The 13,639-nt window shown below is 48.9% G+C and overlaps 1 protein-coding gene across 1 annotated transcript in view; it reads right to left on the bottom strand.

Annotated features, from left to right (window-relative positions):
• Positions 1–13,639, bottom strand: part of TAF4B (TATA-box binding protein associated factor 4b) — a 97,092-nt gene that overhangs the window by 27,371 nt on the left and 56,082 nt on the right. Inside the window, exons 13-14 of the mRNA XM_068158739.1 lie at positions 9,498–9,623; positions 8,395–8,451 (exon numbers count right to left, since the gene is read on the bottom strand). Of these exons, the coding sequence (XP_068014840.1) occupies positions 8,395–8,451; positions 9,498–9,623 (183 nt within the window). The remainder of the gene's footprint in view (positions 1–8,394; positions 8,452–9,497; positions 9,624–13,639) is intronic.

Genomic DNA, 13,639 nt, shown 5'->3' with positions numbered 1-13,639 from the left:
AGGAAGAGGCAGAGCAGGCAGAAGAGCAGATCCTGCTGTCAGGCATCATTTCTGTCCTGCTCTCAGCCTTGAAGAGAGAAGGCTTAGAGGAGACCTTGTTGGCATGGACCAGTCCATAAAGGGTGGCTACCAGCAGGATGGAGACTCCCTTCTTACAAGGATAAGACAAGGGGTGATGGGGACAAGGTACTACTGGGGAGATTCCCATTGGACTCTAAAGGAAACTTTCCCCATGAGAGCAGTCAGAGATTGGAATCATCTCCCAAGGGAAGTGATGGATTCCCCTACACTGGGCAGTTTAAGACTCAGCTTGCCAGGGTGCTGGGCCAGCTCATTTCAACTCCACTATCATCTGGAAAGGTTGGATCAGATGATCTTTGGAGTCCCTTCCAGCCTGGCATTCTGTGATTCTTTGCCACCTGTGGTGTCCACAGCTGGATTGTACTGGCTGGATGTTCAACCCCATCACTGGAAGTATATAAAAAGAGCCTGGGTGAGGCACTTGGAGCCATGGTTTAGTTGATTAGATGGTGTGGGGTGATAGGTTGAACTTGATGATCTTGAAGGTCTTTTCCAACCTGGCTAATTGTGTGTATTGTGTACTTCAGCTATGAGAGGCTGAGACTTGGCTTTTGTAAAGCAATACTGCAAGGCTGATTGAAACTCACTGACAAGGCCATGGAATGTGGGTGCTGGCACTGCCAGACCTCCAATGCAAGAGTTTTCCCAAACAAGGCAAAGGGAAGTCCCTTAAACACAACTGAAGAAAGGGAAATCCATGCTCTGCTGAGGATCATACAGTGGGTTGGGTTGGTAGGGACCTTTAAGATCATCCAGTTCCAACCTCTCTGCCATGGGCAGGGACACCTCCCACCAGCCCAGCTTGCTCAAGGAATCTTCCAACCTGGCCTGGAACACATCCAGGGAGGGGACATGCACAGCCTCCCTGGGCAACCTGTGCCAGAGTCTCACCACCCTCACTGGAAAGAATTTCTTCTTCCTCCTCTCCAGTCTTCTAGGGACCGGTTTTACCAACATTGGTGTCCCAGAATAGGATAGGATAGGATAGGATAGGATAGGATAGGATAGAATAGAATAGAATAGAATAGAATAGAATAGAATAGAATAGAATAGAATAGAATAGAATAGAATAGAATAGAATAGAATAGAATAGAATAGAAATAGGACACAAACTGCCATAGTCAGGTCTGTGACTTGAAAACATGAGTTTTTCCCCTGGTAGTTTTTACAAGGGGTTGTTGTGATAGGTTGAGAAGTGGATTTGAGCTTGAAGAGGGGAGATTCAGGCTGGAGATTAGAAAGATCATCCAGTCCAACCCCTTGCCACAGGCAGAGACACCTCCCACTGGACCAGGTTGCTCAAGGCCTCACATGTTCCAGGTTTGAGAGGCTTTTCAAGGTAGAGTTTTCTTCATTTCCTCTCCTCCTGCCACTTTTTACTAGGGAGAAGAGCCCTCCTCATTGCAACCTCCTTTCAGGGAGCTGTAGAGAGCAATGAGGTCTCCCCTCAGCCTCCTCCAGGCTAAACACCCTCAGGTCCTCCTCCCCAGCCCTGTTGTCCGGACCCTTCCCCAGCTTTGTTGCCCTTCTCTGGACTCTTCTCATAGCACAGGCCACTCCTGCAGGAGTTTCACTACACAGAGCACTAGCAAATAAAATGAATAGAGATTTTCCCCTCCCCCCACCCCCTTGCTTCTCAAGTTTAACTGCTAGGAACTTCTGTTTAGGAATAAACCTTCCCAAAGCAGCCCTGACAAAAGAGTAACAAATCCATGCAGCCCTGTGTGGATGCAGATGAGCTCAGAAGGAACGCTGGTGAGACAGGTGGGGAAGCTGAACACCACAATTCTGCTCTTAGTCTAACTGATACAAAGGAAAGACTACAAGGTGCATGCACAAGATACTGGGCTTAACATCAAGGGGAAAGGCAGAACAACAACCCAAGTGGGGATGTCTCCAGATATGACAGTGGAGGCTGACAGAGCAGGGGAGAGATTAAATAAATATTTAAAGCAGCAGCAGAACTGGCAGAAAAGGAAACCAGGGAAGGCTGAAGACAAGTTAATGTATGCCTAAGGGTTATGTGTGCTACCCAGCAATAAGTACATCAGGAGTAATAAAAGCACTAAAGTAGATGAACAAGAATTTGTATAAGACTTGGGGGGGATTAAAAGCGAAGGAAGGAGGCAGAGAAAAGAGGAAGAACCCCCTGGTTCCTGCAGCTTCCACAAGAAAGAAATGCAGCAACAAATTCATTCAAATTCCAAGCCACTTGTGGCAAAACAATCAACATTTGCTGTTTTCCAGGGTGAACAGTGGAAAAAGAACCTGAACACCTCCATGGCTCCTTGCTCCTGACCCTTTGCTGCACATCTTTAAGGGGCAGCCTTCATGGGGCTTCAAGCAACCTGATCTAGTTGGGGATGTCCCTGCTTATCACAGAGTAAAAGAATGGTTTGGGTTGGAAGGGACCTTAAAGATCATCCAGTTCCAGCCCCTCTGCCATGGGCAGGGACACCTCCCACCAGCCCAGCTTGCTCAAAGCCTCGTCCAGCCTGGCCTGGAACACCTCCAGGGAAGGAGCATCCACAGCCTCCCTGAGCAACCTGTGCCAGTGTCTCACTGGGAAGAACTGTTTCCTAACTCCAGTCTAAATCTCCAGTTTAAATCCACTGCCCCTTGTGCTATCACTACAAGCCCTTGTAATAAGTTCCTTCTCCTCAGCCCACCTCTCCAGCCTGTCCAGGTCCCTCTGGATGGCACCCCTCCCATCCTTCAGACTTATCAGCCCCACCACTCAGCTTGGAATCCTCAGCAAACTTGCTGAGGGTGCCTCCATCTCTCTGTCAATATCATTGATGAAGATATTGGACAGCTCTGGTCCCAGTACAGAGCCTTGAGGGACACCACTTGTCAACCATCTCCATCTGGACATCAAGCCACTGACCTCCTCCCTTTAGATGCAACCAATTCATGCTGAGTTTGCTCAATAACCTAACACTTCACAGGACACTTCCATCCCTGACTTTCTGCACAGCCCTGCTGGTAACCCTTTGCTATCTGTGAGGCTAACACTGCAGGGCAACAAAATGTACAGAGTACAGAATTAAGCTGGTTGGAAAAGAACTGCTTAATCACCAAGTCCAACCTATCACCCAACACCATCTAACCAACTAAACCATGGCACCAAGTGCTTCAACCAGGCTGTTTGAAAACACCTCCAGGGATGGTGACTCCACCACCTCCCTGGGCAGCACATTCCAATGGCCAATCTCTCTTTCAGGGAAGAACTTCTTCCTAACATCCAGCCTAAACCTCCACTGGCGCAGCATGAGACTGTGTCCTCTTGTTCTGTCACAGGTTGCCTGGTCCATAATCCTGCTCTGCTTTCAAAACATGCAGAAGCAGGCAAGAAACACCAGAGAGCAATAAAGATCATATAAATCAGATAATTAAGCAGAAGCTCTCAGGATGTCACTGAAGGCTCATGAAAAGCCAACTGATAGTGATGAGATCTATTGCTTGCAGCATCCTCTTTGCTCCTTTGAGAGGGTATGATTTAACCAGGGAGTTTCCTTTTCCCCTGCCACAGGAGTGGTCTTAAAGACTTTCACAGTATCACAGTATCACCAAGGTTGGAAGAGACCTCAAAGATCATCGACTCCGACCTGTCACCACAGACCTCATGACTAAACCATGGCACCAAGTGCCACATCCAATCCCCTCTTGAACACCTCCAGGGATGGGGACTCCACCACCTCCCTGGGCAGCATGTTCCAATGATGAACAACTCTCTCAGTGAAGAACTTTCTCCTCACCTCCAGCCTAAACTTCCCCTGGTGCAGCTTGAGACTGTGTCCTCTTGTTCTGTTGGTGGCTGTCTGGGAGAAGAGACCAACCTCCTCCTGGCTCCAACCTCCCTTCAGGGAGTTGGAGAGAGCAAGAAGGTCTCCCCTGAGCCTCCTCTTCTCCAGGCTAAGCAACCCCAGCTCCCTCAGCCTCTCCTCACAGGGCTGTGCTCCAGACCTCTCCCCAGCTTTGTTGCCCTTCTCTGGACACCTTCAAGTCTCTCAATGTCCTTCTTAACCTGAGGGGCCCAGAGCTGGACACAGGACTCAAGGTGTGGCGTAACCAGTGCTGAGCACAGGGCACAATGACCTCCCTGCTCCTGCTGGCCACACCATTCCTGATGCAGGCCAGACCTGCTCAACCCAGGCAGCCATCCTGCACACACACAAACTGAAAGCTTTGCCCAGCCTCAGCCTTAAGCTTCCTGCAGCCACATTATGAGCACACTGCCTGTTGAAGATGAGAGACAGAAGTACAAGAGATGAGGGGTTTTGTTTAAACCTCCAGCACACACTGCTTCACACTGATGTTTTTACAGCTCTTCTGGGATGCACTGTCCATATGTTTGCACATTTGACAGCATCCTACATGCAGACTCCATTTAAATAAGCTCCTTTCAGAAAAGGGCTGAAGCCAGAGATAAAACTGTAAATACAGACACAAGAACTTCTCCAGGGAGACCTTAGAGCAGCCTTCCAGTACCTGAAGTGGGTTACAGGAAAGCTGGGGAGGGACATTTTACAAGGGCTTGTAGTGATAGGAAGAAGGGCAATGGATTGGAGGTGGAAGAGGGGAGATTTAGACTGGAGATTAGGAAGAAATTCTTTTCAGTGAGGGTGGGGAGATACTGGCACAGGTTGCTCAGGGAGGCTGTGGATGCCCCCTCCCTGGAGGTGTTCAGGGCCAGGTTGGATGAGGCCTTGAGCAAGCTGGGCTGGTGGAAGGTGTCCCTGCCCATGGCCAAGGGTGGTTGGAACTGGATGATCTTTCAGGTCCCTCCCAACCCAAACAATTCTTGGAATCTACGAACAGAACATTTTCTTTGTAACTGGAAGTGCAGTTAAAAGCAGAATTGGAAACAGCAGAAAGCACCTCAAAAAAGTTATGGTTTAAAAGTGCAAGCATCAGGGGACAATGCAAGGACTCTACCCTTCCATCTTGCTGTGGCAGATAAGGCTGAAGAAGCACAAAGGGCTGGCCCATGAGGGGAGCGAGGACTAAATTCTTGAGTGCACAAAGGAGCAGCTTGGGGCAAGCCTGGCTTGCAGCTGTCTCAGAAGGAATGTGCACTCTCCATAGGTATTAAAATCTGCTGAAACAGGTGAAAGGAGGAAGTAAATAAAGACTTAATTCATAGACTAAGAATACAGGACAGTAAATGACTTAGCAGAGGGGAAGTTTGAGGCAATAGGTCATGCAAAAAGGGATGAAAAGGTCACAGCAATTATGCAGAGCCCTTTGGATCAAAGACGCCTCTGCCGAGGCTCTGGCTGTACTTCCAGCAATGTGAAGATGTTGCCTGCAGCTGGTGGATGACAGCACACCCTGGATTTATGAGCACTCATTGTTAGGATGTGCACTCTGCATTTTGGGAAGCGTTGCTTTAGAACACGCTCCAGTGCCATCACCCCACACCCGCTCCCTGGTGGAGGTCACCATCAACACAGAAGGGACAGCTCTGAGGAAGCAAGGAGCATATCCATGGCTGAAGAACTTGAAGTGCAGCAGAGCAAGCCTTCCAGGGGACACTCAGCCAGAGTGGTCTGGAAGGGACCTGATTCCAGCTGACAGAGGCATCAAAACCCCCAAGTGGTGTTTCTTAAGGAGCAGGCTGCACTCACAAGACAACGAGACAGACAGACAATGGTGAGCTTTTCTTTGCAGCCTTTGGTGCCAGTGTACACTGTGCCCCTGTGCTGCCAGCTTCAGCCTGGCATTTTTGATGACTTTTCTTTTGCTCTCAATCCAGTCTGCATTTGTTAATGCAAATGTTTGCTAACCATTCCACTCCACGCTCTCAATAAAGCTCCAAAGCTGACCAGCTGCATTTGGCTTCATTTCCACTTAAGCCTGAGAGGGTCTCACAGATAAGAAAGCCCCCCTGGCACAGAAGGAGGGTTTCCCATCCAGCCTGTGAAGCCTGCACAAGTTCTGGCTGCCTTATTCTCCAGAGAACAATGCAGCAGGACTGAGGACAAGGCAATCCTGACACAGAGATCTGTGTTGTCCCAAGAGGCACATCTGCCTCTTCTGCTTTGTGTGAAGCAGTTGGGAGGCCATCTCTCTGGAAGCAGCACCAGGAGTGCTGGAGAAATGAGGAGGATCAGGGTGATGAAGTGACAAGATGCACTGAAGGGTGTGAACTGAGATCTCTATTTCCAGCTCATGGACATGAAAGCACACATGTCTGTTCATGATCACAGAATGGTTTGGGTTGGGAGGGACTTCAGGGATCAACCAGTCCCAACCCCCTGCCGTGGGCAGGGACACCTTCCACTTGCCCAGATTGCTCAAGGCCTCATCCAGCCTGGCTTTGAACACCTCCAGGGAGGGAGCATCCACAGCCTCTCTGGGCAACCTGTTCCAACATCTCTCCAGAACATTAAGTACTAAATTCAGGCACCTTTTGGCTCCTCTTTTGTACACCAAGATGTGACTTTTAAAAAGAGATCTCATGAACAATACCAATCAATCTACAAAGGTGACTCAAAGCACCCACATCTAACTAAGTTCTGTTCTAAACATCTGAATCACAAGAGCATTTTTCAAGCTTCCTACACCTTCATTGTCGGGAGGAAGAGAGAAAAGGAGGAAGAGAGAAAAGGAGGAAGAGAGAAAAGGAGGAAGAGAGAAAAGGAGGAAGAGAGAAAAGGAGGAAGAGAGAAAAGGAGGAAGAGAGAAAAGGAGGAAGAGAAAAAAGGAGGAAGAGAGAAAAGGAGCTGCAGGAACAAATTGCTTTGCAGTGTGTTTCAGCAAAAGAAAGAACCTCCAGAAATGACCTCCTGGTGCAGAGGTAAAGCCACCTCCAAAACAAGACAAATTAGCATCACCCACTGATTGTTGAGCCTGGTGGCACTACAGGCAAACCGGGAAGGGCTCCGGGGCAACTTTGTCCTCGCAGATTGCAAGCAGGAAGAGTTGCAAGCAGAAAGAAAACAATTAAAAGATACAGAGAGAAGCAAATTCCTCGCCTCTCCTCTTACTTTACAAATTCCTGCTGCTGTGGTGCCAACCCAGAGCATCGATTCCAATACCATTTTACTGGATTTCCATTTGTTTTGCCTGGGCTCCTCCATTAATCCAAACAATAAGGGCCTTTAAAGCATTCATAAATAACCTGCTGCTGCTGCTGCTGCTGGCACCTAGGAGCCAAGTGCAGCAATGTTAAGCAACAACAAATTTCATAGTTCAAGAGGCACAGTTAAGGGAAAAGGGGAGGAAAAAAAAAAATCATCACTCTCATTTAGCACAAAGATCCCTAAAAAATTGCATGAAATCAGTCAAGTAACTATAGAAACCAATTTCTTCAGCTCTGGATCACACGTCTCACACCTCAATTGTCTTTATTATGGTCTGCTGTCAGATCCTTAATCAGAGATGTGAGCAGGCTTGATGATTTATTCAGCAGGGAAAAGAATCTGTAGGTCAAGTGAAAAATTTCACACACACACACTCTCACACACACACACACACACACATCTTCAACCTGAGGTACTTTTCATTTCATTCTGTTCCCAGTAGCTCTGGGGGCAGCTCCAGCGAGATCCAATATTAAGGCTCAATTAAAATAAGCTCCAATTAGTGGAGCTTTTTTCTCCCAGGCTAGAAAAGTCAGGAAATGGATATTGGGAAATGTAAAAAGTCAGCTACTGAGAGGAGGCTGCAGACATAAATGAACTTATTTGTTGATTTCTACAGTTGCTATGCAGAGGCCTCTGGGAGTAAAAGCTTAACCAGTCTAAGCTATAAACTAAAACCCCTGCAGCTAAACATGAACTGTGTGAAACAAGGGCTCCATTCCAGAACAGAAAACTGCTGGGCCCAGAAAATTAAAAGCCAGAGGCGTTTTCCATTTAAAACTAAATCCCAGTACCGCCTCCCAGCCAAAGAATTATAAGCAGTATCAGATTTACAAAACGAACAATTACCCTGGAAAAATGTAGCCTATTGTACAGTCCCAGATGCTAAATCTCAAAGTTTCTCTCTCTTTTTATTTTTTTTCACCCCCCCCCTCCCCTCCCTCTTCCTAATCCCACATTATATTCCTACCCAGTGCGCTGCTGCAGCTTACAAAGGGCTGTTTCTAGACGGGACTGAAGCTGCGAAAAGAAAAGAGAGAGCCTCATAATTCATTGACCTCATTTGAAGCGCTGCCCTTGCCTGTGGCAGTTCCTGTCCTTCCCCAAGGCCTCTGCAAATGGTATGCAGCAGCAAAATAAACCCTGACCTAATTGCCAGGACAGGGCTGCCAACCTCCTCTCAGCACACAAAGGCAGGCATGGTAACTGGGAAGCCCTCGCTTACCTCTTTCGCTTTCTGCTTTAACCGCAGTTGTTCTGGATCCTCTTTGCTGGAACGGCTCTACCAAAGGAAGAGGGGAAAAGATGGAACAGAAATTACTGGCATCCAAACAGCATCCTATCCCTTAAATATTTAATAAATGACAATTTTCTCTGGTGATTGAAAGATTTAGCTGCAGGGGTGAATGCCTCAATCCAGACTGGCTTCCCTCCCCCCCCTCCGCGCACATACGCGCACCCCCCCCCCTCCTCATCTGGGCCGGCTGCCTCTGCTCTAGCCTGGAGCAAGATTAAGCTGAAAATGATGCTAACACTGTCAGTCAGGTCCAGTCTAGGCATGATGTTGTTCATGTCAGCAGCAGACACTTGAAAAAAGGACAGGAAGTACAGGAAAGAAAGGGAGTCATACTCCTGCAAGTCCAACGTGATTCTTCCAACTCCCGAGCAGGCTCCCACCCAGGGGGCTCCTGAATTCAGCCTGCAACAAAACAAAACAACCCCAGCAAAGAGAGGCTGGTGGAGCCACACATGATGGAGCAACACCTACCAATTGTTTTTCTGTTGCTCCTGCTCTTGAGGGGAAGGAAGAGGGAAGAAAGCCACTCAGTCTGTACTAGCAGCAGTGGCTCCATCAGAGGTTGGCAGCTGTGAGGGTACCAGCTCCAAGGCTGCCCCCTCTGATCTGACCATGGAAAAGAAACATCTGGCAGAGCAGTTGGGCCCCACCAACCTGAACAAGCAGAGTGAAGCCATATTTTCAAAGGGATCTGGAGAAAGGCAGACCAATTTCAGGGCCAGAAAGAGAGTCAGGATGGATGTTTACTGTTATGTGAATCCTTCTGCTGTTTCATTGTGGCCAGCAGGAATCATTTCAAAAGAAGAGCCCACCCCCTCCTCCTCCTCCCCCCAGACATCTGCAAGGACTCCTGTGATTGTTTAGAAGACTGTGAAAAGCTAAACATCCTTTTCTGTGCAGCCTAAGCTATGCTAAACATGATGGATTTCCAGTTACTGGTTACTACACTTCAAGCAGAAAGAGGAGGGACCTGAAGATGTTCCCCAGTCTCAACCACTAGATCCTTGGGAAGCAAGGAGAGAAGCTCCTACCTTGGCTGCTCGAAGCAGCATTTCCCGTTCTTCTTCAGCCTTCCTCTGCTTCTCCAGGTGGTCCAGCTTTTCAAGAAACTTCAGCTGTGCTCTGGTGTCACTAGATACCATGTACCTCTCATTGCCCTGGGGAGAGAAGTTTGTTAGATACAACCAGGCTTTTGTACAGAATGGGAGAATGGTGGGGCTTGGAAGGGACCTCCAGAGGCCAGGGAATCATAGAATAGAATCAGAGAATCAATAAGGTTGGAAAAGACCTCAGAGATCATCAAGTCCAACCCATCACCCAACACCTCATGACTACTAAACCATGGCACCAAGTGCCATAAGTGCCATGTCCAATCCCCTCTTGAACACCTCCAGGGATAGGGACTCCACCACCTCCCTGGGCAGCACATCCCAATGGATAACGACCCTCTCTGGGAAGAACTTTCTCTTCACCTCCAGCCTAATCTTCCCCTGGCACAGCTTGAGACTGTGTCCTCTTGTTCTGGTGCTGCTTGCCTGGGAGAAGAGACCAACCCCCACCTGGCTACAACCTCCCTTCAGGGAGTTGGAGAGAGCAAGAAGGTCTCCCCTGAGCCTCCTCTTCTCCAGGCTAAGCAACCCCAGCTCCCTCAGCCTCTCCTCACAGGGCTGTGCTCCAGACCCCTCCCCAGCTTTCTTGCCCTTCTCTGGACACCTTCCAGCAGCTCAACATCTTTCCTAAACTGAGGATCCCAGAACTGGACACAGGACTCAAGGTGTGGCCTAACCAGTGCAGAGCACAGGGCACAAGGACTTCCCTGCTCCTGCTGGCCACACTATTCCTGATGCAGGCCAGGATGCCCTTGGCTTTCTTGGCCACCTGGTCATCAAGCCCAACCCCCCTGCCACAGCAGGGTCACCCAGGGCAGGTCACACAGGAACACATCCAGGCAGGTTTTGAAAGTCTCCATAGAAGACTCCACAATCTCTCTGGGCAGCCTGCTCCAGAGCTTCATCACCCTCACAGTGAAGAATTTTCTCCTCATTTTGAGGTGGAACTTCTGTGTTCCAGTTTATACCAAGTGTTCCTTGTCCTATCACTGGGCACCTTCATCCTGACCCCCACCCCTCAGATATTTATAGACATTGACCAGATCTTCTCTCAGCCTTCTCTTCTCCAGACTAAACAGCCCCAGGTCTCTCAGTCCTCCTTCATAGCAGAGATGTTCAAGTCCCTCAGGCCTCCTCATAGCTCTCTGCTGGACTCCCTCCAGCAGATCCCTATTATTCTTGAACTGGGGAGCCTGAAACTGGACACAGTATTCCAGGTGTGGTCTCACACAGGTGGTCAGTCATATAAATGTAAAAGCTGGGAGGAGAGCCCAAGTTTTCCTGTGGGGTATTGTTTTCTCCCAGTGTGAATTCTCACAACCCAGCCAGAGCACACAAAAATCAATCCCACTTCTGGTGTTGAGCTTGGTGCCTTTCAACGAGCCACCACATTGTCACACAGCACCAATTGTGGCTCAGATCACACCCTGTGTTGCAACCAAGGAGACTTTCTTTCAGAAGCAGCGTCTGTGGCTCTGCAAACAAGTTCAGCAAACCTTTGCCTCCTCTTCTCATGCTGCTCGAGGTGGTTTGGGGGTTTTTTTTGCTGCCCTCCATGGAGCCAGCCTCAGAGCATTAGCACAATTCATGATTAAGCAGCAGAGGATGATAATCCACCACCATGCCACAATCCCTTTAAAGGGACAAAGGAGGAAGCCTTATTACCAGAAGATTACTTTTTTTCCCCCCAAAGTTTAGAAGTGTTTTGCTTTGGAATGCCCAAAGTCAGAGTCAGAGGCTTCTGTTTTCAAAGCCAAGTCCAAGACCCTATGCCAATTAGGAAAGCAAGCCCCTCAACCAAGGCCCTCAAGGCCCTCAACTCAAGGCCCTACCATGAGCTTATGGTGGCAAGAAATGGGTGCATCCATGAGAGGATTTCAGCTCACCAATGACTGGCTTAAGATAACTTATTTCAGGACTTTGTAGAAGAGGAGCAGCTGCAGTTATATTTGGCCCTACTCAATGAGCTTGTTCTCTGTGATCATGCAGCACTAAGTTGCTTAGACAGAAGATTGTGTATCTGTGCTGTGTATCTGTTCATAATGTGCAGCTATTACTGCTGAGGAAGCAAGCTGGAGTCAGTGTTTGCCCACAAAGAGTGGTAAGGGATTAGAAAGACCTCTGGAGATCATTTAGTCCAACCTCCATCCTGTCAGAGCAGGTTCAGCTAGAGCAGGTTGCACAGGATGGCATTTAGGTGGGTTGGGAGCAACCCCAAAGATGGAGACTCCACCACTCCACCCTGGGCAGCCTGGTCCATACACCAGGTTAACTTCCTCACATAAGGACAAACTGTCCCCATCTACAACTGTAGCTGTTAAAGGTGTACACTGAGGCTGGAGTCACAGGCAGATGCAGCACAGAACCACCAGACAGAGCATGGTTAGGTTTGGATGTGCCAAAGCTGAACTTCGTAGATCTGCCAGTTAACAAAGTTTGGTTTACTTTTAACTGAGCTAAATTTAGTCACAGAATCATTAAGGTTGGAACAGATCTCTAAGGTCATCAGGTCCAACCATCAACCCAGCACCACCATGGCCACCAAACCATGTCCCAGAGTGCCATGGCCACAGGTTTCCTGAACACCTCCAGGGATGGGGACTCCACCATCTCCCTGGGCAGCCTCTTCCAATCCCTGACCGCTCTCACAGCAAAGAAATTCTCCCTCATCTCCAACATAAACCTCCCCTGGTATAACTTGAGGTCATTTCCTCTTGTTCTATCACTCAATACTAGGGAGAAGAGACCACCCCCAGAGCCTTACAGGACAGCTACTCAATGTATAAACATACAGCAGGGCTCCAAAATCCTCTGCTGTTCTTGAATTTAGACACCTAAAAGCCTGTCAGCATCTCTCACAAGAGTACCACAGCATCAACACAGTGCTGCAGGACACTCCTCTGTACTGTCTTCCTGACAGAAGGGGGTACCTGGGCCTCTGGGATTATCATGCTCAGTCATTTTTGGTTTGGTTTGGAGAAAAGTAGGAAAAGCAAGCAGGCTGGCTGCAGTCCTCCAATCTCATCATTGCTTCTGGCAGTTCCATCTAGATAGAAATCTATCAAGCTTTCTATTGCTTAAGTTCAATGAGAAAGAAATCAGCCCTATCAAGCCCATTGCCCTTCTGTCCTTGGTGTCTGCAAGACATCACATCCTACTGGGTACTGGGGTTCTTCAGCCTGCAGAAAAGAAGGCTCCAGGGACACCTAACAGCAGCCTTCCAGTACTTGAAGAGGGCCTACAAGAAGACTTCAGAGGGACTGTCTGCAAAGGCCTGCAGGGAGAGGATGAAGGAGCAATTGTTTGAAATGAGAGAAGAGCAGATTTAGATTGGATGTTAGCAGCAAGTTCTGCACCATGAGGGTGGTGGAACACTGGGACAGGTTGCCCAGGGAGGCAGTCAAGGCCCCATCCCTGGAAATATTTAAGGTCAGGCTGCTCTACTGGAGGATGTTCCTGCTGACTGCAGGGGGGTTGGACTGGATGATCTTCAGAGCTCCCTTCCAACCCAAACCATTTCATGATTCTATGTTTGGCTTTCACACTATTGCCAAGGTTGGAAGAGACCTCAAGGATCATCGAGTCCAACCTGTCACCACAGACCTCATGACTAGACCATGGCACCATGTCTCCTCTTGAACACCTCCAGGGATGGGGACTCCACCACCTCCCTGGGCAGCACATTCCAATGACTAATGACTCTCTCAGTGAAGAACTTTCTCCTCACCTCCAGCCTAAACCTCCCCTGGCACAGCTTGAGACTGTGTCCTCTTGTTCTGGTGCTGCTTGCCTGGGAGAAGAGACCAACCCCTTCCCAGCTACAGCCTCCCTTCAGGTAGTTGTAGAGGGCAATGAGGTCACTTCTGAGCCTCCTCTTCTCCAGGCTAAGCAACCCCAGCTCCCTCAGCCTCTCCTCACAGGGCTGTGCTCCACACTCCTCCCCAGCTTTGTTGCCCTTCTCTGGACACCTTCAAGTCTCTCAATGTCCTTCTTAAACTGAGGGGCCCAGAACTGGACACAGGACTCAAGGTGTGGCCTCAGCAGTGCTGAGTAGAGGGCAGAAT

This window comes from Melanerpes formicivorus, unplaced genomic scaffold, assembly GCF_026170545.1.
Source record: "Melanerpes formicivorus ecotype bairdi unplaced genomic scaffold, bMelFor1.0.p_v2 SCAF_42, whole genome shotgun sequence".
Classification (NCBI taxonomy): Eukaryota; Metazoa; Chordata; class Aves; order Piciformes; family Picidae; genus Melanerpes; species Melanerpes formicivorus.
The sequence above is the reverse complement of the archived record's forward strand: the minus strand, read 5'-3'. Positions and strand labels throughout refer to the sequence as shown.